At 37.5% G+C, this 27,148-nt stretch overlaps 1 protein-coding gene across 1 annotated transcript; it reads left to right on the top strand.

Annotated features, from left to right (window-relative positions):
* The first annotated feature begins 707 nt into the window (after nucleotides 1-707).
* LOC132419386 (gamma-aminobutyric acid receptor subunit gamma-3-like) lies at nucleotides 708-27,148 on the top strand. Its single transcript, XM_060003293.1, has 6 exons — nucleotides 708-715; nucleotides 1,975-2,135; nucleotides 11,360-11,512; nucleotides 21,179-21,375; nucleotides 21,646-21,705; nucleotides 26,867-27,148. Exons 1-6 carry the CDS (start codon nucleotides 708-710, stop codon nucleotides 27,146-27,148), a joined length of 861 nt encoding a protein of 286 aa, XP_059859276.1.

The raw sequence follows: 27,148 nt of genomic DNA, 5'->3' as shown, positions 1-27,148 counted from the left end.
TTAAACAACAGTAAGTTACAACCTGACACTTCTATGACTGTTGGAGAAGTATTAAATATAGAGTAAACCCATGACCAACAGTTCCACTCAGGTATATTCTGAAGAAAACTGAAAACATATTGACACAAAATCTTGTACACAATGTTCCTAACAGCATTATTCATGATAGTGTAAAAGTAGATCAGACGAAATGTCTATCAAATGACAAATAGATTTTAAAAAAATGCATATCCATACAACAGAATATTATTGAGCAATAAATAGGAATGAAGTACTGACATGTGCTACAGTGTGAGTGAACCTTGAATACATTATGCTAAGTAAAGAAAGTTATAAAAGATAACAGGTAGTATGACTCAATTTATATGAAATGCCTAGAATAGGCAAACCTATGGACAGAAAATATATTAGTGGTTGTCTAGGTCTGGGAGCGATGCATGATATGTGCTAAGGAGGTGGAGTTGGGAGTGAATGCTAATGACTAAGTTTACATTTTGGGATGATAAAAATACTCTAAAATTAGATTTATGCGACAGTTTCACCACTCTGAGAGTATACTGAAAAACACCAAACTTGTACGTTAAATGTGTCAGTTTTATATCTCAATAAAGCTGTTTAACAAAACAAATAAAAAAGAATTATAGCATAAAATACCTTTTATAATTTGATAGTTTAATGAGGAGATAAATCTATTGAGACAGTGGCTAATGGCCAAGTAAAATGTTTGGTTACTTCAGGCTGAGTCTAATGCCTTGATGTCAACTTTGTCCAGTTAGGGGAGAGCAAGTAAGTATCCTTGCAATGTTGACAATAATTTCACAGAGTAATCCACAGTTAGAAAGCAGGAAGCGTACTTGTATTCTATTACATCAGAGAGTTCCGGGGAGTTTAACGTTGCGGTCCCAAGTGCTGTTCAGAAAGGGAATCCAGGAGTTGAAAAACAAGCATCGGGCCAATCACTGGCTTGGGCTTAGGGAGCCAACAGAACCCTGCTAACTACCAGTAGGAGTAGGGGAGAACCCTTATCCAAGACACCCAGCTCTGGGCATGTTGCCCACACTGAGCCTAGAACACCAAAATATCTTGCTTTTCTAGAGTAACTAACAAGTTGGATAATGGTCTCAGGAAAATGTCAAACTGATCAGAACTGGAGACTAAAAGAGCATAACAGAGTAAGTTGACCTCTCAAATCCTTATTGTCTTTCTTAAAGTTATTATGCTAAATGAAATAAGTCAGAGAGAGAAAGACAAATACTGCATGAATGATATCACAAGTGCAGAATTTAAAAATACAACAAACTAGTGAATAGAACAAGAGAAGCAGACATAGATTAGAGAACACATTAGTGGTTACCAGTGGGGAGAAGGAAATGAGGGCAATAGAAGTTAGGGAATCAAAACGTGTAAACTGTTTTGTATAAGTTACAAGGATATATTGTACAGCACAGGAAATATAGCCAGTATCTTATAACTATAAATGTAGTTTATAACCTTTAAAAAATTGTGACCCATTATACTGTACACATGACATATTGTACAACTACACTTCAATAATAAAAAAAAAATATGTTGGAAATAATAAAAGCTATTTATAATAAAAGTTTATAATGAAAAAAGTAAAATCACCTTTCCTGAGATCTGGACAAAGTTCAGGAAAAAGGTGGAAGGTCTGGTGAGTGTGGGCCAGGTTGTTAGATCCTGGTGTTTAGGAGCTAGTGAGACTCTGACCAGTACTTTCATGTGCATTCTTTGAACATCATCTATAATCAAGCCTTCCACAGTGAAAGATATGTGTTGTGTCCATACAGATGATGGAAACACTTGTGGCTTGGAATATCTTGCTGATTGTGAAGATCTGCAGTAGAAACCTTCTGGGTTAGGTGGCCTTTGCCCATGGACTAAAATTTCAGCTCCTATTAAATGATCAGCATTATAATTTCGACATTAATGCTTTACAAACCTACATCTTTCAAGTGTTATTTTTTCTGCATTTTCAGATGGCTACCCCAAAGAAGAAATGATTTATAGATGGAGAAAAAATTCGGTTGAGGCAGCTGATCAGAAATCCTGGCGGCTTTATCAGTTTGACTTCATGGGCCTCAGAAACACCACAGAAATTGTGAAAACATCTGCAGGTAGTAGTTAACTTACAGAAGTGTAGTTCTCAAAACCAAATCCGACTTTTTCCCACTGATGACTTAGGCATACCTTTCCCTTTCATGCAGATTTCTTCCTGTGTATGTTTAAAATAATTATATTCGGATCAGCATGATTCTTAAATGACATTTGAGGCAAAACAGCTGATTCAAAGCTCAAAAATATTTAGTATTTTAACTGGGATTGGGAAAAGGGTGACAAGATTATCTTATATTTTTAAATTGAGACTATGTTGACATTATGTCTATAAACCTAAGATTCTGATCCCTGACCGGATTTATATAAACCAATTTCCTAAGTGTGAGAGTTCTACAAGTTCTTCAACTAGATACAGAGACATGCTTTATTAATGTCTTTAAATACATTTTTTTTTGTTTTATGGCTTTTGTTTGTTTTTTTGGTAATTTCCACAATAGGAATCTATGGTCCACTATTTTGCAGTTAGTTTTTTTCTGACAGGTCTTGGAGATTAGATTGGTCTCAAGTCGGCTTTTCTGCTGATCTAGTTATTTGTTAATATGAATCATTTATTGGCTTTTAAAACTCAATAATTTGTTTCATATGACTATGTTAAGTGTAAATTTTAATAATTAGTGTAACTGTCTTTAAAGAACAGTCTAAATTCTTGATATAATTCTAAATAGAGAACTATAGTTGCCCCTTGATATCCATGGTGAGTCATTCCAGGTAAAGATATCAAAATCCCAGTTGCTCAAGCTTATTACATAAAATGGCATAGTATTTGCATTTAACTTACATCTTCCTGTATACTTTAAATCATCTCTAAATTACTTATAATACCTAATACAAAGTAAATGCTAAACAGTTGTAAATAGAATATGAATGCTATGTAAATTGTTGACCCTTGAACAACACAGTTTAAACTGCACATGTTCACTTATATTTGGATTTCCTTGTAGTAAGTACTATACAGTACCACACAATCCCAGTTTGTTGAATCCCCATATGCAGAACCGCAGATGCGAAGGAATCAGAGAAACATATATACTGAAGAGCACGTATATATGGAGCTTCAACTGAATGGAGGGTTGGTGCCCCTAACTCCTGTTGCTCAAGGCTCAATTGTCCTTTTCCGTGCAAGGCAAATTCAAGTTTGCTTTTTTTAACTTTCTGGAAAAAATATTTTTCAAATATTTTCGATCCACGGTTGTTTGAATCTGGGCTTGTGAAACTCATGGCTGTGCTACATTTACACAGGGAAAAAGGTTTTAAACACTGATCAGCAGAGAAAAGAAAACTTCACAAATGTCACAATAGTAAAGGTGAGAAATAACGTTTATGTTTAAATATTAAATATTGATAAGGTTAAAAGAATGGAAGATCATAATTATATAAATATACTTTGGAAACTACATAAAGGAACATGTTTGGGGGAAGTTTTTACCAAAATAGTCACTTAAATTAATAATGTAATTACATTCCTGGAGAATTTGAAATAAACTAGCAGACTTTTGGGGTGTAAGGCTGAGCAAAAGAGGGTAACCAAACTGGGTGATCTAACATTTAAATGTCAAACATTGATACTGATATTCCTTTTCCGTTGTAAGCAAGATGATGTTAAACAAAAGGAAAGGTGAAGGCAGGTTGAACACAACTTGTTTTAAAATTAACCCTAAGAGAAAGGGAAGTGGCAAATGGAGGGACTGGTGGAGTTGAGGTAGTAGCCGGAGTAATTTTTATGCTACTGAGGGTTAAGAAAAGTATGAAAAACAAGACGACCCAGAACTTACCGGATGCGCTTTCAGTCTCACTAGAAAAACATGATGAACATAAAAGATTAATGAGTAAACTAGGAACGGATGCAGCAACATAATAAACATTACGTTGGGCTCGACTGCCGGGAAGACAGAAGAAATTAGGAGAGTTTTTTTTAATTTTTTAACTTTTGGTTGTGTTGAGTCTTCCTTGCTGTGCATGGACTTTCCTTAGGGGTGGAGAGTGGGGACTATTTATATCGATGTGCAGGCTTCTCAATGTAGTGGCTTCTCTTGTTGCAGAGCAAATGGGTAAATGGGAGTTTTTTCTTAATTTCACTTTCAGATATTTCATCATTAGTGTATAGGAATACAAGAGATTTCTGTGAACTAATTTTGTATCCTGCTACTTGACCAAACTCATTAACTCAGTACTTTTCTGGTACCATCTTTCGGATTCTCTATGTATAGTATCATGTCATCTGCAAACAGTGAGAAGTTTGCCTCTTCTTTTCCGATTTGAATTGCTTTTATTCTTTTTCTTCTCCAATTGCTGTGGCGAAAACTTCCAGAGCTATATTAAATAATAGTGATGATACTGGGCAACATTGTTTTGTTCCTTAACTTAGTGGAAATGGTTTCAGTTTTTCACCACTGAGGTCGATGTTGGCTGTGGGTTTGTCATATATGGCCTTTACTATGTTGAGGAAAGTTCCCTCTAAGCCTACTTTTTGGAGGGTTTTTTTTTTTTATCATAAATGGGTGTGGAATTATTTGAAAGCTTTCTCTCCAACTATAGAGATGATCATATGGTTTTTCTCCATTTTGTTAATAAATATAGTGTTTCGTATTGATTGCTTTACATATATTGAAGATTCCTTGCATTCCTGCAATAAACTCCACTTGATCATGATGTATGATCTTTTTAATGTGCTGTTGGATTCTGTTTGCTAGTATTTTGTTGAGGATTTTTGCAACTACGTTCATCAGTGGTATTGGCCTGTAGGTTTCTTTGTGACATCTTTGGTTTTTGTATCAGGGTGATGGTGGCCTCGTAGAATGAGTTTAGGTGTGTTTCTCTCTCTGCAATATTTTGGAAGAGTTTGAGAAGGATAGGTGTTAGCACGTCTCTAAATGTTTCATAGAATTCAACTGTAAAGCCAACTGGTCCTGGGATTTTGTTTGTTGGAAGGTTTTTAATCAGTTTCAATTTCAGTGCTTGTGATTGGTCTATTCATATTTTCTATTTCTGCCTTGTTAAGTCTCTGAATGTTGTACCTTTCTAAGAATTTGTCCATTTCTTCCAGGTCGTCCTTTTCATTGGCATATAGTTGCTTGTAGTAATCGCTCATGATCCTTTGAATTTCTGCAATGTCGGTTGTTATTTCTTTTTCATTTCTAATTGTATTTACTAGCGTCCTCCCTATTTTTCTTCATGAGTATGGCTAATGGTTTATCAATTTTGTTTATCTTTTCAAAGAACCAGCTTTTAGTTTTATTGATCTTTGCTATCATTTCCTTCATTTCTTTTTCATTTATTTCTGATGAGGTCTTTATGATTTCTTTCCTTCTGCTAACTGTGGACATTTTTTGTTCTCCTTTCTCTAATTGCTTTCGGTGCAAGGTTAGGTTGTTTATTTGAGATGTTTCCTGTTTCTTATGGTAGGATTGTATTGCTATAAACTTCCTTCTTAGAACTTATTTTGCTGCATCCGGTAAGTTCTGGGTCATCTTGTTTTCATTGTGATTTGTTTCTATGTGCTGTTTGATTTCCTCTTAGATTTCTTCAGTTATTTCTTGGTTATTGTGTAGTGTTTTGTTTTGTTAGCTTCCATGAGTTTGTATTTTTTACAGATTTTTGCCTGTAACATATCTACTCTCAGAGCGTTGTGGTCAGAAAAGATACTTGATACTATTTCACTTTTCTTAAATATACCACGGCTTGATTTATGACCCAAGATACAATCTATCCTGGAGAATGATCCATGAGTACTTGAGAAGAATGTGTATTCTGTTGTTTTTTAATGGAATGTCCTAAAATTATCAATTAAGTCCATCTTGTTTAATATATCTATTAAAGCTTCTGTTTCCTTTTTTATTTTCATTTGACTGATCTGTCCTTTGGTGAAAGTGGGGTGTTAAAATCCCCTATTATGTTTGTTACTGTCGATTTCCCCTTTTGTGGCTGTTAGTATTTACCTTATATATTGAGGTGCTCTTATGTTAGGTACATAAATATTTACAATTGTTATAGATTCTTGGATCGAATATTTACAATTGTTATAGATTCTTGGATCATTATGTAGTGTTTGTCTTAAAGTCTATTTTGTCTGACATGAGAATTTCCTCTCCAACTTCCTTTTGATTTCCATTTGCATGGAATATCTTTTTCCATCCCCTCTCTTTCATTCTTTAGTATTCCTAGGTCTGAAGTGGGTCCTTTGTTGATAGCATACATATGGGTCTTGTTTTTCTATCCATTCTGCCTTTCTGTGTCTTTTGGTTGGAACATTTAATCCATTTACATTTAAGGTAATTATCGATATGTATGTTCCTCATACCATTTTCTTAATTGTTTGGGTTTTTTATAGTAGTTCTTTCCCTCCACTTGTGTTTCCTGCCTAGAGACATTTCTTAGCAATTGTTGTAAAGTTGTTTTGGTGGTGCTGAATTCTCTTAGCTTTTGCTTGTCTATAAAGGTTTTCCTCTGGCAAATCTGAATGAGATCCTTGCTGGGTAATCTTGGTTGTAGATTTTCCCTTGTCATCACCTTAAATATGTCTTGCCAGTCTCTTCTTGTAGAGTTTCTGCTGAGAGATCAGCTGTTAATCTTAAGGGGATACCTTTGTGTGTTTTTCATTGTTTCTCCCTTGCTGCTTTTAAAGTTTTTTCTTTAATTTTTGATAGTGTGATTAATATGTGTCTTGGCATGTTTCTCCTTGGATTTATCCTGAATGGGACGTTCTGTGCTCCTGGACTTAACTATTTCCTTTCCCATATTAAGGAAGTTTTCAACTGTAATCCCTTCAAATATTTTCTAACTTTCTTTATCTTTTCTTTTTCTGTGACCCCTATAATTCGAATGCTGGTGCATTTAATGCCCCAGAAGTCTCTGAGACTGTCCTCAATTCTTTTCATTCTTTTTTCTTTATTATGATTTGTGGTATTTACACTGTTTTATCTTGAAGGTGACTGATCCGTGTTTCTGCCTCAGTTATTTTGCTATTGATCCCTTCTAGAGAATTTTAAATTTCATTTATTGTGTTGTTCATCACAGTTTGCTTTTTGGTTCTTCTATTTCCTTGTTAAACGTTTCGTGTATTTTCTCCATTTTATTTACAAGATTTTGGATCATCTTTACTATCATTATTCTGAATTATTTTTCAGGTAGACTGCCTATTTCCTCTTCATCTGTTACATCTTGTGGCTTTTGTCTTTGCTCCTTCACCTGCTGTGTGTTTCTCTGTCTACTCATTTTGCTTAACTTACTGTGTTTGGGGTCTCCTTTTCGCAGGCTACAGGTTGCTAGTTCCTGCTGTTTTTGGTGTCTGTCCCCAGTGGTGAAGTTTGGTTCAGTGGGTTGTGTAGACTTCCTGGTGGAGGTGATAGTGACTGTGTTCTGGTGAATGAGGCAGGATCTTGTTTTTCTGGTTGGCTGGTCTGCCCTGGTGGTTTGTTTTGTGGTGTCCATGGTATTATTATGGTTATAGACAGCCTCTCTGCTAGTCGATGGTGTTGTGTTCCTGTATTGCTAGTTGTTTGGTATGGGGTGTCCAGCACTGTAGCTTTCTGGTCGTTGAGTGTAGCTGGGTCTTTGTGTTGAGGTGGAGATCTGTAGGAGATTTTCACTGTTTTTATATTACGTTGAGCTTGGAGGTCTCTTGTGGGCCAGTGTCCTGAACTTGGCTCTCCCACCTCAGTCGCACAGCCCTGATGCCTGGCTGGAGCACCAAGAGCCTGTCATCCACACAGTTCAGAATAAAATTGAGAAAAAAAGAAAGAAGAAAGAAAAAGGTAAAATAAAAAATTATTTTATAAATGTTTTAAGTAATAAAAAAAGAAAGGAAAGAACAAACACACTAAAAATCAGGTCCACCATGATAACTAGTGCTAAAAACTATACAAAAACAAAAAACAGACAGAACTCTTGGATAAATGTTAAAAGCAAAGTTATACCGACTGAATGACACACAGAAGCCTCCACATACGTACTCACAAAAGAGAATAAAGAAAAAAAAAAAAAAATATATATATATATATATATATATATATATATATATATATATATATATATATATATATATATATATAAAATCTTTGCTCGCAAAGTCCACCTTGTCAATTTGGGATGATACGTTGTCTATTCAGGTACTCCACAGGTACACGGTACATCAAGTTGGTTGTGGATATTTAATCCACTCTGCATGGAGGTCGCCTGAGGGCAGGCATCTGTACTTCGCTCAGATAGGACAGGGTTTAAGTAGCAGCTGATTCGGGGGCTCTGATTCACTCAACCCGGGTGGCGGCAGAGGTACAGAAAGCGGAGCGAGCCTGCAACGGCAGAGGCCAGCATGACATTGCAACAGCCTGAGGTGCGCCGTGTGTTCTTCAGGGGAAGTGGTCCCTGTATTACAGGACCCTGGCAGTGGTGGGCTGCACAGGCTCCTGGGACAAGAGGTGTGGAGAGTGACTTGTGCTTCCACACAAGCTTCTTGGTGGCTACAGCACCAGCCTTAGCATCTCATTCCCGTCTCTGAGGTGTGCATTAATAGCCGTGGCTTGAGCCCATCCCTGGATCTCCTTTAAGCGGCACTCCTAATCCCCTCTCTTTGCACACCAGGAAACAGAAGCAAAAAAAAACGATTCTTCAGCAGCTCCAGACATTTTCCCGGACTCCCTCCTGGCCAGCAGTGTTGCATTAGCTCCCTTCAGGCTGTGTTCATGCAGCCAACCCAAACCTTTCCCTGGGATCTGACCGAAGCCTGAAACTCAGCTCGCACCCCCACCCATTCTGGCGAGTGTGCAGACAAGCCTCTCAGGCTGGTGAGAACTGGTCGTCACTGATCCTCTGTGTGGGAATCTCTTTGCTTTGCCCTCTGAACCCCTGATGCTGCACTCTCCTCCCTGGCTACGAGCCTTCCGCCTTCCGCTACCCACAGTCTCCGCCCGTGAAGGGGCTTCCTAGGGTGTGGAAACCTTTCCTCTTTCACAGCTCCTTCTCACTGGTGCAGGTTTCATCCCTACTCTTTTGTCTCTGTTTTTCCTTATTTCTTTTGCCCTAGCCAATTTGGGATGAGTAGCATATTGGCTTTTCGTTGGTCTTCCTGTAGGGGCCAGTGAAGCCGGAAATCACAATTCTTCCTGCCCCCGCTTCTCCAAGTAGAAGCTGGAAAATAGGAACGAGGGGGTTCTCTGGAACCAGTTTCTGTGGTGTGTCCCAGAACCTCACCAAGAGCCAGGACTTCCCCTGGTGGTGCAATAGTTAAGAATCCTCCTGCCAATGCAAGAGACACGGGTTTGAGCCCTGGTCAAGGAAGATTCCACATGCAACTAGAGAAAGCATCCGTGCAGCAATGAAGACCCAACACAGCCAAAAATAAGAAAGAAAGAAAGAATGAAAGAGGAAGAAAGAACAAAGAAAAAAAGAATGAAAGAAAGAAGAAAGAAAGAAAAAAGAAGTTATTTTAAAATAATCTGGCTTCAAAATGTGTCCTTGACTGTCCCTTCCTACTTTCACACCTGACAGTGGGACGTTCAGGCAGACCTCTGAGTTAGGCAAAGGGGTATTCTGAACCCAAGATTTGGGGTACCTGTTCACCTCAGGTTAGGCCAAAGAGGATGTATTTGCTAAAATGAATTATGTGCCTACTCTGCAGTTGTCCTACTGTTTATCTTAGGAAATGACAATGGTGGTTGAAGAAATTATTCAACTCTTTGTATATTCCACTTGGGTGTGTTCATAACAGTTAGGGTGATTCATTAGGTTTTGCTTTTCTGTCTACTGTTTTCTGTAAATTCATAAACATTTAAATATCACACATAATTCAATAAAATTTCCCAAGGAAATGATGTAACTTTTCATATTACTTAGAAAACTATATTTGTGGGTTTTATTTATTGCTTCAGGTTAATCATTCAGATTCCTTTATACTGGAATTTGCTAAAATATTTAAATGTTTCTTGGAAAAATGATCTCAATAATTGATGTTCTATCAGCCATCCTGAATATTGCTAAAACAGAACACCACATTCCTCAATAAATATTCTAATTTAATGAGAGGTATAATTTTATACTGGCTTAATATGGTCTCCCTATCAATATTTTTAAGTAAAATGGGACTTTCATGGTAATCTTTTCATTAAACAATTACCAGTTGATTGCTTACCAAGTAACATTGATAAACAAGACATATATTCTATAACCCAACTAATTTATTGTTCTTAAGACAACATTGTTTTTATAGGTAATTATAGAAATAACTTTATTGCAGTTGTTAGGAACAGATAAGGAACGCTTCCTGGCAGGCTAAATGATTTCTAAGCTGCGCTTCAAAGTTGACTTGTAACTATCTGGATGCAAGTGATAGGAAAAGAAAAGCATCTTAGGCAGTAGGCAAGGGATGCAGCAGCAATTGAGGAAGGATCTTGGCAAATCAGAGGACCTGGGGAGACCAGGAATGCAAAGAATATAGGTGCAAGGGGCATTTCATGCAGAATGGTGTAGACTGTTGGGGACGGAGTAATTCCCCATCATCCCCCCTTGAGTTCTTGTGGCTGGACTAATTGTAAAATTGACACGGGACAAGGTTTTTTTATACAGGCTTCTTTGTGATAAGGAAGTCCTACCTCTAGATGCGGGGAGTGCCCCTTTCACATGAGAGATTTTTTTTTCTGCTTTCAGATACAGAGAGGAGAGTCAGAGTGTCCCTCTTATGTTGGCATTTCTTAAGTAACTTTAATTCAAAATAATCAATATGCTATTTAGACACATTTTGGGGTGGCTTACCCTGGGTCACAACTAGACCATAATAAAGTTTTGAAAATTTACAGTGGTAGCAAGATGCAATTCATACTAAAAAATAGAAATATAAATTTGTTACACGAGTTTAGATTTGAAAGTTTATGTGTACATCTGTTACTGTTAAGAAAGCAAAATGAAAATGGATTTACTTGAGGGTTGATTTGTTATCCTTGATTTTAAGCATGCAACGTACAGCTGAACATTAGATAATGATCTCCTGTGGAATAAATGTGCATATCTATCACTTCTAATTAATACATATCTTTTTGTGCCTTTTACAGTAAAATGCCTCACAGGACCACGGATATGATAAAAATTAAGAGCCCCAGAATTTTGACTCCCCAGTTTGATGAATGTTGTACTTGAATATATTTATCCGTTATTCATTTAACAAAGTGTTTTAATAATTTATTTCTTTGAATTATTTTAACACAAGAAAGTTAATTTTGACAATGTTTTATTACAGGTGATTATGTTGTCATGACTATATATTTTGAATTGAGTAGAAGAATGGGATACTTCACTATTCAAACATACATTCCTTGTATACTGACTGTGGTTTTATCCTGGGTATCATTTTGGATCAAAAAAGATGCTACACCAGCAAGAACAGCATTAGGTGAGTTTCAAAAAATCTTTGCTACCATTTTGTTTAACATAGAAGTATTCATAAAAATATTTTCAATAAAAAGCCTAGCTCAAATATAACTGATCTAATTTGAAGGCTACTTGACTCATGCTTGTTTTTAGGTAGATAATTTAGACTGTTCTTCCTGACTGTAGAATTCCATGTGTGCCACTTAAAATTTGAGGTTAAACTTTCTATCTATATTATTTTACCTATCTATAACCTAAAAATTCTTCTCATGAATTTTTTTCTGGCAACCAAAGTCCTCTTAAGAAAACATTAAATTTCGGTGGTTTTAAGATTGTGATTGTGCAACATGTTGTATATGTTTTTTTTAATGATAGGAATTTTGCCTTTCCATATTTTATTAACACAGGCAATGTAGCATATAAAGGTTCCCCTCAAATTTCTTTCAGAAAAAAGGGAACTGCTTAAATTTTAAAATATTTACAGTCTTCTATATTACATAGAACATTTTCTGGTGGCTTTTAAAAATCATTTAACAACAAAGTACTTTTTGAACAAAATTAGCCTTTAGTATCCTCTGCCAATATTAGTTTTGCATGCTGAACAGAAAATACATGAAAGAATTAGTAAATCAGCTGGCAAAAGCATAACACAAATTTTGTAACTTTTCTTGAGGTTATGACCTTACAATTACATATTAGGGTGTCATAGTGAGCATGCCTTCAATAAGTAGCTCACAACTTGAGACTATGAAAGTCCTATCAAAGTGTGGCCATTGTAGGGGCTTCCCTGGTGGCACAGGTGGTTGAGAGTCCACCTGCCGATGCAGGGGACGTGGGTTTGTGCCCTGGTCCAGGAAGATCTCATATTCCGTGGAGCGGCAGGGCCCGTGAGCCGTGGCCGCTAGGCCTGTGTGTCCGGAGCCTGTGCTCCGCAAAGGGAGAGGCCACAACAGTGAGAGACCCGCGTACAGAAAAAAAAAAAAAAATAGTGTCACCATTGTAGTATTAAGAGGATAATTATACCAGAAATACACAGTGATTGCCATTAATAGAGTTACAGACCAGAAGAGTGGAGAAATGTCATTAACACCAGGATATTTGGTTGACACCAGAATGGTTGTGCCTACTTTAGATAAAGCTTAAATCATTCTATGACAAGATCAAAAGCACCAGCATTAAATCAATTATAAGAAAGAATTCAACATTCTTTTAAAAAAAATAACTGTCAATGCTCTTTATGAGGTATCATCTACAATATTGTGTATACAGTAAAAAATTAATAGACTTTCTAAGAATTAAGTAAATGTGACTCTTGATCAAAGAAAAAAGTCAACATCAAAATGCAACTCTGGGAAGAGAGACGGAAGATGGTGGAAGAGTAACATGCAGAGATAACATTCCTGCCCAGAGATACAACAGAAATACATCTACATGTGGAACTGCTCATATAGAACACCCACTGAACGCTGGCAGAAGACCTCAGACCTCCCAAAAGGCAAGAAAGTCCCCACGTACCTGGGTAGGGCAAAAGAAAAAAGAATAAACAGAGCCAAAAGAATAAGGACGGGACCTGCACCAGTGGGAGGGAGCCTTGAAGGAGGAAAGGTTTCCACACACTAGAAGCCCCTTTGCGGGTGGAGACTGCAGGTGGCAACGGGGGATAGCTTCGGAGCCGCAGAGGAGAGCACAGCAACAGGGGTGCAGAGGGCAAAGCAGAGAGATTCCCGCACAGAGGATCGGTGCCGACCGGCACTTACCAGCCCGAGAGGCTTTTCTGCTTAACCGCCAGGGCTGGCGGGGCTGGGAACTGAGGCTCGGGATTCAGTCGGAGGGCAGGGAGAGGACTGGTGGCGTGAACACAGCATGAGGAGGTTACTGCACTACGGCTAGCCGGGAGGGAGTCCGGGGAAAAGTCTGGACCTGCCGAAGAGGCAAGAGACTTTTTCTTCCCTCTTTGTTTCCTGGTGCGTGAGGAGAGGGGATTAAGAACTCCGCTTAAAGGAGCTCCAGAGATGGGCAAGAGATGCTCAGGCTGCTGCTGCCACCACTAAGAAAACTGTGCGAGCATCTGTCACTCTCCACACCTCCCGTCCCTGGAGGCTGTGCAGCCCTCCTCTGCCAGGGTCCCGGGATCCAGGAACAACTTCCCCGGGAGAACGCACAGGTCACCTCAGGCTGGTGCAACGTCACGCCAGCCCCTGCCACCGCAAGATCGCGCCGCACTCCGTAACCCCTCCATCCCCCCGGCCTGAGTGAGTAAAGCCCCCTAATCAGCGGCTCCTTTAACCCGTCCTATCTGAGCAAAGAACAGGTCCTCCAGCGACCTACAAGCAGAGGCGGGGCCAAATCCAAAGCCGAAACACGGGAGCTGTGCAAAGAAAAGAAAGGGAAATCTCTCCCAGCAGCCTCAGAAGCAGCGGAATAATCTCCAACATCAACTGTGCAACTGTGGAATACCTGAATAGAGAACGAATCATCCCAAATTGAGGAGGTGGACTTTGAGAGCAAGATTTACTGTTTTTTTCCCTTTTCCTCTTTTGGTCACGTGTAGCTGGATGTTTTTGTGTGAAATTTTGTCTGTATAGCTTTCTTTTCACCATTTGTCCTAGGGTTCTATGCGTCAGGTTTTTTGTTTTGTTTTTTATTTTTAAAAAAAATTTTCTTAATAATTATTTTTTAATAACTATTTTATTTTACGTTACTTTATTTTCTTTCCTTTTATCCTCTTTCTTTCTTCCTTTTTTTCCTCTTTCTTTCTTTTGTCTCCCTTCTATTCTGAGCCGTGTGGATGAAAGGCTCTTGGTGCTGCAGCCAGGAGTCAGTGTTGTGCCTCTGAGGTGGGAGAGGCAACTTCAGGACACTGGTCCACAAGAGACCTCCCAGCTCCACATAATATCACATGGCGAAAATCTCCCAGCGATATCTATCTCAACACCAGCACCCAGCTTCACTCAACGACCAGCAAGCTACACTGCTGGACACCCTATGTCAAACAACTAGCAAGATAGGAACACAACCCCACCCATTAGCAGAGAGGCCGCCTAAAATCGTAAGTCCACACACATCTCAAAACACACCACAAAATGTGGACCTGCCCACCATAAAGACAAGATCCAGCCTCATCCACCAGAACACAGGCACCACTCCCCTCCACCAGTAAGCCTACACAATCCACTGGACCAACTTTAGCTACTGGGGACAGACATCAAAAAGAATGGGAACTATGAACCTGCCTCCAGCAAAACGGAGACCCCAAACACAGTGAGATAAGCAAAATGAGAAGACAGAAAAATACACAGCAGATGAAGGAGAAAGATAAAATCCCACTACACCTAACAAATGAAGAGGAAATAGGCAGTCTACCTGAAAAGGAATTTATAATAATGATAGTAAAGATGATCAAAAATCTTGGAAATAGGATAGAAAAAGAAATGCAAGAATCATTTAACAAGGACCTAGAAGAACTAAAGAGAAAACAAACAACGATGAAGAACACAATAAATGAAATTAAAAATACTCTGGAAGGGATCAATAGCAGAAAAACTGTGGCAGAAGAACGGAAAAGTGACCTGGAAGATAACGTAGTGGAAATAACTACTGCAGAGCAGAATAAAGTGAAAGAAAAGAACTGAGGACAGTCTCAGAGACCTCTGGGACAACATTAAACAAACCGATATTCAAATTGTAGGTGTTCCAGAAGAAGAAGAGAAAAAGAAAGGAACTGAGAAAATATTTGAAGAGATTATAGTTGAAAACTTCCCTAATATGGGAAAGGAAATAGTTAATCAGGTCCAGGAAGCACAGAGTCCCATACAGGATAAATCCAAGGAGAAACACGCCAAAACACATAGTAATCAAACTGTCAAAATTAAATACAAAGAAAACATATTAAAAGCAGCAAGGGGAAGACAAATAACACACAAGGGAATCCCCATAAGGTTAACAGCTGACCTTTCAGCAGAAACTCTGCAAGCCAGAAGGGACTGGCAGGACATATTTAAAGTGATGAAGGAGAAAATCCTACAACCAAGATTACCCAGCAAGGGTATCATTCAGATTTGAGGGAGAAATTAAAACATTTACACACAAGCAAAAACTGAGTTCAAAACCACCAAACAAGCTTTACAACAAATGCTAAAGAATCTTCTCTAGGCAAGAAACAAAAAGCAAGGAAAAGACCTACAATAACAAACACAAAACAATTAAGAAGAATAGGAACATACATATCGATAATTACCTTATTTATATGGTTTAAATGCTCCCACCAAAAGACAGAGTGGCTGAATGGATACAAAACCACCAAACAAGCTTTACAACAAATGCTAAAGAATCTTCTCTAGGCAAGAAACAAAAAGCAAGGAAAAGACCTACAATAACAAACACAAAACAATTAAGAAATAAGAATAGGAACATACATATCGATAATTACCTTATTTATATGGTTTAAATGTTCCCACCAAAAGACACAGAGTGGCTGAATGGATACAACAACAAACCCATGTATATGCTGTCTACAAGAGACCCATAACAGACCTAGAGACATGCTAGTGGAAACCAAAAGAAAGCTGGAGTAACAATTCTCATATCAGACAAAATAGACTTTATAATAAAGACTATTAGAAGAGACGAAGACGGACACTACATAATGATCAAGGGATCTATCCAAGAAGAAGATATTACAATTGTAAATATTTATGTACCCAAATTAGGAGCACCTAAACACATAAGGCAAATACTAACAGTCATAAAAGGGGAAATCAACAGTAACACATTCATAGTAGGGGACTTTAACACCCTACTTTCACCAAAGGACCGATCATCCAAAATGAAAATAAATAAGGAAACACAAGCTTTAAATGATACATTAAACAAGATGGATTTGATATTTATAGGACATTCGATCAAACACAACAGAATATACATTTTTCTGAATTGCTCATGGAACATTCTCCAGGATAGATCATATCTTGGGTCACAAATCAAGCCTTGGTAAATTTAAGAAAATTGAAGTGGTATCAATTATCTTTTCTGACCACAACGCCATAAGACTAGCTATCAATTACAGGAAAAGATCTGTAAAAAATACAAACACATGGAGGCTAAATAATACACTACTTAATAACGAGGTGATCACTGAAGAAATCTAAGAGGAAATAAAAAAATACCTAGAAACAAATGAAAATGGAGACAAAACGAACCAAAACCTATGGGATGCAGCAAAAGCAGTTCTAAGTGGGAAATTTATAGCAATAGAATCCTAATTTAAGAAACAGGAAACATCTCGAATAAACAACCTAATTTTTTTTTTCATTTAGGCAAGGCTTTCTTGTATTTTTTTTAACATGTTTATTGGGCTATAATTGCTTTACAATGGTGTGTTAGTTTCTGCTTTATAACAAAGTGAGTCAGTTGTACATATACGTATGTAGCCATATCTCTTCCCTTTTGCGTCTCCCTCCCTCTCACCCTCCCTATCCCACCCCTCTAAGCTGTCACCAAGCACTGAGCTGATCTCCCTGTGCTATTCGGCTGCTTCCCACTAGTTATCTATCTTACGTTTGGTAGTGTATATACGTCCATGCCTCTCTCTCGCTTTGTTACATCTCACCCTTCCCCCTCCCCATATCCTCAAGGCCGTTCTCAAGTAGGTCTGTGTCTTTATTCCTGTCTTACCCCTATGTTCTTCACATTTTTTTCCCTTAAATTTCATATATATGTGTTAGCATACGGTACTTGTCTTTCTCTTTCTGACTTACTTCACTCTGTATGACAGACTCTAGGTCTAGCCACCTCATTACAAATAGCTCAATTTCGTTTCTTTTTATAGCTGAGTAATATTCCATTGCATTCCATTGTGTGGCACATCTTTATCCATCGACAATGGACACTTAGGTTGTTTCCATCTCCTGGCTATTGTAAATAGAGCGGCAGCGAACATTTTGGTACATGATCTTTTTGAATTATGGTTTTCTCAGGGTATATGCCCAGTAGTGGGATTCCTGGGTCATATGGCAGTTCTATTTGTAGTTTTTTAAGGAACCTCCATACTGTTCTCCATGGTGCCTGTACCAATTCACATTCCCACCAGCAGTACAGAGTGTTCCATTTTCTCCACACCCACTCCAGCAGTTACTGTTTCTAGATTTTTTGATGATGGCCATTCTGACTGGTGTGAGATGATATCTCATTGTAGTTTTGATTTGCATTTCTCTAATGCTTAATGATGTTGAGCATTCTTTCATGTGTTTGTAGGCAACCTGTATATCTTCTTTGGAGAAATGTCTATTTAGGTCTTCTGCCCATTTTTGGATTGGGTTGTTTGTTGTTTTTTTTTTGTTATTGAGCTGCATGAGCTGCTTGTAAATATTGGAAATTAATCCTTTGTCAGTTGCTTAATTGACAAATATTTTCTCCCATTCTGAGGGATGTCTTTTGGTCTTGTTTATGGTTTCCTTTGCTGTGCAAAAGCTTTGAAGTTTCATTAGGTCCCATTTATTTTTGTTTTTATTTCCATTTCTCTAGGAGGTGGGTCAAAAAGGATCTTGCTGTGACTTAGTCTTAGAGTCTTCTGTGTATGTTTTCCTCTAAGAGTTTGAAAGTTTCTGGCCGTACATTTAGGTCTTTAATCCATTTTGAGCTTATTTTTCTGCATGCTGTTAGGGAGTGATCTAATCTCATACTTCTACATGCACCTGTCCAGTTTTCCCAGCACCACTTATTGAAGAGGTTAAACAACCTAATCTTGCACCTAAAGCAATTAGAAAAAGAAGAACAAAAGAACCCCAAAGTTAGCAGAAGGAAAGAAATCATAAAGATCAGATGAGAAATACATGAAAAAGAAATGAAGATAACGATAGCAAAGATCAATAAAACTAAAACCTGGTTATTTGCGAAGATAAAACTTACAAACCATTAGCCAAACTCATCAAGCAAAAAAGGGAAATGACTCAAATCAATAGAATTATAAACGAAAATGGAGAAGTAAAAACTGACACTGCAGAAATACAAAAGATGAAAGATTACTACAAACAACTCTACGCCAATAAAATAGACAACCTGGAAGAAATGAACAAATTCTTAGAGTTGCACAACCTGCAAACGCTGAATCAGGAAGAAATAGAGAATATTAACAGAACAACCACAGGCACTGACATTGAAACTTTGATTAAAAATTTTCCAACAAACAAAAGTCCAGGACCAGATGGCTTCACAGGCACTTTGAAACATTTAGAGAGGAGCTGACACCTATCCTTGTCAAACTCTTCCAAAATATAGCTGAGGGTGGAACACTCCCAGACTCATTCTACGAAGCCACCTGATACCAAAAGCAGACAAGGACGTCACAAAGAAAGAAAACTGCAGGCCAAACGTAAAATACACTCCCAAACGTACACTACAAAACATAAAATAGATAGCTAGTGGGAAGCAGCCGCATAGCACAGGGAGATTAGCTCTGTGCTTTGTGATTACCTAGAGTGGTAGGATAAAGAGGGTGGGAGGGAGCGAGACGCAAGAGGGAAGATACATGGGAACATATGTATAAGTGGTTCACTTTGTTATAAAGCAGAAACTAACACACCATTGTAAAGCAATTACACTCCAATAAAGATGTAAAAAAAATGCAACTCTGATGTTGAATCAACAGATAGGACATTTGATCAAACACAACAGAATATACATTTTTCTGAATTGCTCATGGAACATTCTCCAAGATAGATCATATCTTGGGTCACAAATCAAGCCTTGGTAAATTTAAGAAAATTGAAATTGTATCAAGTATCTTTTCTGACCACAACGCTATGAGATTAAATATCAATTACAGGAAACTATCTGTAAAAGCATGTATGATTACAAATATTCAAGGATTTAAAATAAAATAATGAATTACCAGATGACCAGATGGATAATAGCTGATGTAGTATATTAAAAAAGAAATTCTAGAGTTAAATGTATAATAGTCGAATTGAAAAAAAATCACTAGATGAGCTTAAGAGCAGATTGAAAAATGGCAGGGGAAAAAAGTCATGTATAATTGAACACCATCATATAAAATTTAACTAATCAGAAGAAAAGAGGGAATCAAAATATTTAAAATGAACAGAGCCTCAGTGATCTTTGAGACAGTATGAAGATGTATAACATAACTGCACCTGGTGTTCCAAAACATGAGAAAAAAGTTTTGAAGAAGTTAGGTAAAAATACCCAATTTTACTGAAAAATACCTACTTATAAATTCTGTAGAGATGACATGGTCAACACTTTTTTAAAAAATTAAATTGGACATATATTTATTGTGAAATCTTCTTTCATAAAAATACCTGTCAACAGTGTAGACTTTTCAAATTTACAAATCATTTTTACAAAAAGTTTCACAACTTGCTCACCTACAACATGGAGAGCCTGGCATCCTATTTTCACTGAATTGATGAAAGAAACTCATTTTAAACAAGGTAACTTTATATGACCAAATGTTGAAAAGCCAAGAGCAAGGCTGAAGCCGTTGACTTCTAGTTCATTATCTTGTACACCTACTCAAGCTGTTTATGCTGTGCTGTTTGATTTATTCTACAACTGGCCTTTGCTGATTGCCAGGCCAGATATGCACTAAACTGTAGCTGGGATGCAAACTGCAAACCTGGTATCTGATGTGTGTGCATCTGTCACGTATACCTGATCCCTGATTAGTACTTCTGGGCAGGTATTTTATAGTACTCCCTTTAAATCACAGAGGTGGAGTGTTAAAATATCTATTCTTGTGAGTCTGTTGTCTATGTCACTAGCCTGCCTGTCTGACAGCTCTTGCGTGTTCTAATATCCTGCAGGCTCATCATTTCACATGATAATCATCCAGTTATTTCACTCTTCATTTTAGTAAACTCCATTTCCTTTTCTTGTTTTTCTTTCATCACATGTATGACCCTTTCCTAATTTTTTCCACAGTCTTTGATTAAATCTTTAGTGTTAGCCGACATATATGAAATAGATTGAATCGAGTGTGATTAGTTAACTAATAAATCAAAGAATCAATACACTTATGCAAAGCACTTATTGAAAAGCCTAGAATGCTAGGCACAATATTAGGTAATAGGCTAGCAAGATGAGCAAGATACAGTTTTTCTCTTAATGATCACTCAGTCAGTTCAGGGAGACATACTGCAAAGACATATGCAATTCTCTGTGAGAAGCAGAAGAGTAAGGTACATCATAGAAGGTGCAGGAATAGTGAAACTACATATTATCAGATCTGCCTGGGGTACTACGAAGCCGTTTGCCTCAGAAAGAGTGCTGAGTCTTCAAGAAAAAGAGTTTACAAGTTGCATAGAGAAGGAGAAGACAAAAAGTGGTTTATCTGGGCAGAAAAAAGTGTGAGATGACGAACTGACGGAAAGTACAGGGGACTGAAAACTGTATTTTCATTAAAAATATTTTTAAGAGGCAAAATGTCAAACAGTACGAAAATAACTGAATAAACTGGAAGATATTAACTTAATTCAGGTATTTTAATGTTAATGTGAAGACTATAATAAAACATTTTATGGAACTGTTGCTTACAAAATTAAACAATTACAATTAAATGTATTCTATTTATGCAATGTCAAGAAGCAGTCACATAAAAATAAAACACTGTGTCGCAATGGAGGGATTCTGTGTGACCCCTTTCACAACTTGGTATGTGTTCCCTGTGCAGGCATAACCACAGTGCTGACCATGACCACACTCAGCACCATAGCCAGGAAATCCTTGCCTCGTGTTTCCTATGTGACAGCCATGGACCTCTTCGTGACCGTTTGCTTCTTATTTGTCTTTGCTGCTTTGATGGAGTATGCTACCCTCAACTACTATTCAAGTTGTAGAAAACCAGCTAGCACTAAGAAAAAGACATCGGTGAGTTCCAGTAGCAAAGATTTTCTGGGAGGATAGGTAAATGATTCTTATTCATAGGATCTTATATAATGATATAAATAGTTGAAGAAGTCTTTAAAAATACAAGACAGGTATTCCAAAGATATGAATGTGACATTCAAGCACTCTTCAGCTTCACCTACCAGTGGCGTGGACTGATGTGATCATACTTTAAAGATTACTCTTTACCAGTGTTTTGTGATGCAGATTTCCATAGTAGTTTTCTAAATACTTTTTCTGATTTCCTTGTAGTTACTATATCCAGATTCCTCAAGATGGATTCATGAACGCTTAAGTCTACAAGCCCCCTCCGTACGTATAGCACTGCAAGTGCAAATATTTCTGAGAACTCTGGATAAACTACAATAGAAAGATATTATTGTTTACATATGCACTTATTGGAGGCCAATGAATAATGCATGTACTCCCTTCAAAAATGTACTTAATTCTTTAAAATATGTCCAATTAAGAAAATTTGGAAAATAAAGGGAAAAAAATCACTCCTTCTACCCACCCCCCCGGGTAAAAGTGTATACCATATATATTCCTGTAACTCAAAAATAATTATAAATACATTTCTGGGTCAAAATATTAATTTATAGGATCATCTTAATAATTGTATCATATGTTCATGATTGATGCACAATCTTGGCTGGACAAAGGGCTAATCCACACTTTTTCACTTTTAAACATATTTTTATCATTACAGTTCTGTACATACTTGTAACTATTAGTCTAAATTCTTAGACGCAGAATTGGCTACGCCAAAGATTGCACAAGTTTTGCCAAAATGCATTCCACCAGTACATGTATGAACTCATTTATCCTCACAACACCCATTCTACTGAAAGGACGCCGAGATGTTGAAAACATAAGGCCTCTTAAATATTGAGTAAGGTTTCACAATTTAAAGAAAAATTGTTATATTTAATTATTAATGTGCTTGAATATTGATTGTATGGATTAATGTAAGAATTTATTGAAAAATTAAAAAATATGTCTTTAAATCATTGATGTGCGCTACCGCTTTTATCATATAACAATTTTTACGTATAACTATTTCTATTCCTTTATACATGTGAACTCAGAAATTGACAATAATTTATGCCCAAGCATACAGCATAATTGGTTTTCTAACTGCTGATCAGCACCGTATGTTCAGTGCATTTCAGACAATTTTCATCAGCATTTCTTCAAGTGTGTATCATTGTAGTTCTGACAGAAGGTAAGGCCATTTTTACACAGTGAACATATAGTTCTGGCCATCAAATGCTGCCAAATAACAACGCATTGAAAAGTAAGGTGAACGGGTGGGAGCGGGGGATGCTGAATAACAGAAAAATATCAGAACGAATAGCCTGAGGCCGGAGAGCACGTTATATCTTCCTCCACTCTCAGTCTTCACACGGCCAGAGTGCTCGGAGTGGAGAAAGAAATATTGACATCAGTGGTGTAGAAATGATACTGTCAAAAGAAAGAATAACTAGAAGCTAGAAGAATTTATTTTTCTTAAGCAGGAAAGTGTAATGACCCTGAAGAAAGTCATAGAAAAACAATTCACAGACAGAAAAAGTTCCAGACTATGTGCAAAGACGCAGTCAGAGAAAACTTCAATAGAAGTTCAGAAGAAAGAGGAAGGGGGAGTTAGCTGACAATATCTTCAACTCTATTCTGAAAGATCCACATGTTAGTTTAGTTGACGGGCCACTACCTCCGAAAAGGAAAAGCAGAGATGAGCAACCTCTCTGCGATGAGGGTCAGCAGCAGGCTCCACTGATGACCACACATTGCTTTGGGGAAAATTGTCCAAATAAATGTGCCACGATTTCCCACCCCATAGTATGCAAGGCTAGTCCACTCTGGGTGTGCAGTAGTACCTGCTGCCAGGAAACAGCGTTCTGAGAAAGTCACATTGCTGCAATATACAAACAGGCGAAACAGGAGTGAGTCGGGAAGGAACCTAGCTGGACTGAAGATGACCTTGGAGACTCCTTAATTAAAATATCTATTTTATTTTCCTCTAATAATTTTATAGTGTCAAGCTTTATATTTAAATCTATAATCGATTTTGAGTTTATTTTTGTGTATGGTGTTAACAAGTGTTCTAATTTCATTCTTTTACTTGTAGCTGTCTAGTTTTCTCAGCACCACCTATTGAAGAGGCTGTCTTTTCTCCATTGTATATTCTTGCCTCCATTATCAAAGATAAGGTGACCTCGTGGGCGTCAGTTCATCTTTGAGCTTTCTATCCTGTTCCAATTTATCTAGTTTTGTTTTTGTGCCAGTAACATACTGTCTTAATTAGCGTAGCTTTGTAGTATGTCTGAAGTCAGGGACGCTGATTCCTCCAGCTCCTTTTGTTTCTCAGGATTGCTTTGGCTATTCGTAGTCTTTTGTGTTGCGATACAAATTGTGAATTTTAAAATACTAGTTCTGTGAAAAATGCCATGGATAGTTTGATAGGGATTGCATTGAACCTGTAGATTGCTTTGGGTAGTACATTTTCACATTGTTCATTCTTCCAACATAAGAACATGATATATATCTCTCCATCTGTTTGTATCGTCTTTAATTTCTTTCAACAGTGTCATAGATTTCGGCATACAGATCTTTTGTCTCCTCAGGAAAGTTTATTCCTAGAAATTTTATTCTTTTTGTTGCAGTGGTAAATGGGAACGTTTCCTCAATTTCTCTTTCAGATTTTTCATCGTTAGTGTGTAGGAATTCAAGCGATTTTTGTGCTATTTTACCAAATTCAATGATTAGCTCTAGCAGTTTTCTGGTAGCATCTTTAGGGTACTCCAGGTGTTGTATCATGTCTTCTGCAAACAGTGACAGTTTTACCACTTGTTTTCGATTGCGATTCCGTTTATTTCTTTTTCTCCAATTGCCGTGGCTAAAACTTCCAAAATGCTGTTAAATAATAACAGTAGGAGTAGGCAAATTTTTTCCCGATGTTAGTGGAAATGCTTTTAGTTTTTCACCATTGAGGATGATGTGGGTTTGTCTGTGGGTTTGTCATATATGGACTTTATTATGTTGAGGTAGGTTCCTTCTACGTCTACTTTCTGGAGAGTCTTTTCATAAATGGGTTTTGAATTATGTCAAAAGCTTTGAAAACTCTATTACAGAAATCACAGAAATATCCTTTCTGACCAACCACCTAGAGAAATGGAAATAAAAACCCAAGTAAACAAGTGGAACCTAATGAAGCTTAAAAGCTTTTGCCTAGCAAATTATATATATATGAAAAAAAACCCTCAAATGAAGCAACTGATAAAGGATTAATCTCCAAAATGCAGCTCATGCAGCGTAATTTCAAAAAACAATCCAAAAATGGGCAGAAGACCTAAATAGACATTTCTCCAAAGAGGATATACAGAGTGCTAACAAACTCATGAAAGGATGATAAACATCACTAATCATTAGAGAAATGCAAATCAAAACTACAAGTTTTCACCTCACACCAGTCAGAATGGACATCACACAAAAAACTACAAATAAATGCTGCGAAGGTGAAAAGTGAACACTTTTGCACTCTTGGTGGGAAAGTAAATTGATACGGCAACTAAGAAGAACAGTATGGAGGGTCCTTTAAAACCAAAACAGTACTACCATATGATGCTGCAATCCCACTACTGGGCATATACCTTGAGAAAACCATAATTCAAAATAGAGACATGGACGTCAATATTCATTGCAGCACTATTTATAAGAGCCAGGTCATGGAAGTAAGCTAAGTGTCCATCGACAGATGAATGGATAAAGAAGATATGACAATATGTACAATGGATTAGTCATAAAGTGAAACTTAATAGTCATTTGTAGTGAGATGGCTGGACCCACAGTCTGTCATACAGAGTGAAGTAAGTCATAAAGAGAGAAAAACATACCGTATGCTAACACATATATGTGGAATCAAAAAACGTTCTGATGAACCTAGTGGCAGGACAAGAATAAAGACGCAGACCTAGAGAATAGGCTTGAGTACACGAGGAGGAACAAGGGTAATCTGGGACAAAGTGAGAGAGTAACATTGACATATATACACTACCAATTGTAAAACAGACAGCTAGTGGGAAGCAGCCACATAGCACAGGGAGATCAGCTCGGTGTTGTGTGACCACCTCGAGAGGTGGGATAGGGAGTGTGATAGGCAGTTTTGTCCCAGATATCTTATAGTTTTTAGCCTGGGACCTCCATGAGCACCCTTTGACTCTCTAGTGAGCTCTTTCCCTGCAGAGGCTTCTGATGTCCATTTTGATAAGCTCCTTCTGTTGGGCTCGCCTGCCTGTAATTGCTGAGCTTCTCTGTGTGACCCTACACAGGTACAAAGTGTTGAAGAAATATGATGAAAATCTGGCTGAACACTGTCAAAATTCATGTGCTATTTTCAATAAAGGCAGATATTTTCCAACTGAGTTTGTTAGAAAAATACTAATACTTCAGACAGACACAGGAATCTGTTTTTTTAGCAAACCTTCAGGTGATATTTACACCCTCTCAGGGAGAGGGAGGATATGTATCTACATTATAACCTAACTTAGAGCAAAATTTTCATTTCTGCCCATTGCCTAGAATTGTTGATGAAAGTAGACAGCTGCACCATGATGCTCCTGTCTGGCTATTGGCTTGTGCACAGTAGGACGAGGACATCTTGATTAAGGTCGGTCCTCACACACAATCACTTCCCAATTAAAAAGATGTCCCCAAAGGCTACCAGTAGTAATACCGAATGCTCTACATCTCTACCTGCTTCTCTGTGGTTTGATTCCACAGAGCTACAAATATATTTAATCAAACTATTCTCATTTATGTGTGACTGTAAATTGTCCTGTCTCCTTATCTGCTCCATACTGACTTCCAACATCAGGAGGAGAGCTTGTGAAGTAGAAAATATAACATTCCAATTGTACACAGATTTTGGCTATCTAGAGATGACAAGCAATGTCTGGTATCCACACATTGAAAACTCATTTTTCACTTGAATTGCATGGAACAAGAAGATTCTCTCATCATCCTTATGTACTTTTTAAAAATACTGTTTGATAATTTAAAAAAAAGAACTTTACTTCTCCACACTTTATTATATGTATTTTTTAACATTTGCGGAATTTTATGTGTGTGTGTGTGTGTGTGTGTGTGTGTGTGTGTGTGTGTGTGTGTATACTCCAAATCAGAAGAGAAGTAGGCAGAACAGGGACTTGAAATTGCAAATACACATTTGAAAATAAGCTTATTCTCCCTTATCAGTAACCCAAGAAATACAAGATTTGCAAACGTCACTGTAGTTTTTCATGCATTAAATTTGCAAAGACTGAACTTTTCAGAGCAGGAATGAGGGTGGGCATAGGGCATGGCACAGTCCTCTTTATTTATTGAACAGGCATAAACTGTACTTATTTCTTGATACACCTTGGGCTGATCTTGATTCATCTCATGTTGATATTTGTGTTTTTCTTGTTGCCAGCAGAACTATTCTCTCCTTGATATGAGTCCACCACCACCGGCAATGGTTACCCTAAACAATTCCGTGTACTGGCAGGAATTTGAAGACACCTGTGTCTATGAGTGTCTGGATGGGAAAGACTGTCAGAGCTTCTTCTGCTGCTATGAAGAATGCAAATCAGGATCTTGGAGAAAAGGGCGTATTCACATAGACATCTTGGAACTAGACTCATATTCTCGGGTCTTTTTCCCTACATCGTTCCTGCTCTTCAACTTGGTCTATTGGGTGGGATATCTGTATCTCTAA

Source organism: Delphinus delphis, unplaced genomic scaffold (genome assembly GCF_949987515.2).
Source record: "Delphinus delphis unplaced genomic scaffold, mDelDel1.2 scaffold_309, whole genome shotgun sequence".
NCBI lineage: Eukaryota > Metazoa > Chordata > Mammalia > Artiodactyla > Delphinidae > Delphinus > Delphinus delphis.
Note: the sequence above shows the minus strand (reverse complement) of the source record. Positions and strands in the feature narration are given on the sequence as shown.

Coding starts and splice junctions, on each gene's coding strand:
- LOC132419386 (XM_060003293.1), top strand. Junction 11,513..21,178: donor ACCAGCAAGAACAGCATTAG/GTGAGTTTCAAA, acceptor TTCCCTGTGCAG/GCATAACCACAGTGCTGACC. Junction 21,706..26,866: donor TAAGTCTACAAGCCCCCTCC/GTACGTATAGCA, acceptor TGTTGCCAGCAG/AACTATTCTCTCCTTGATAT.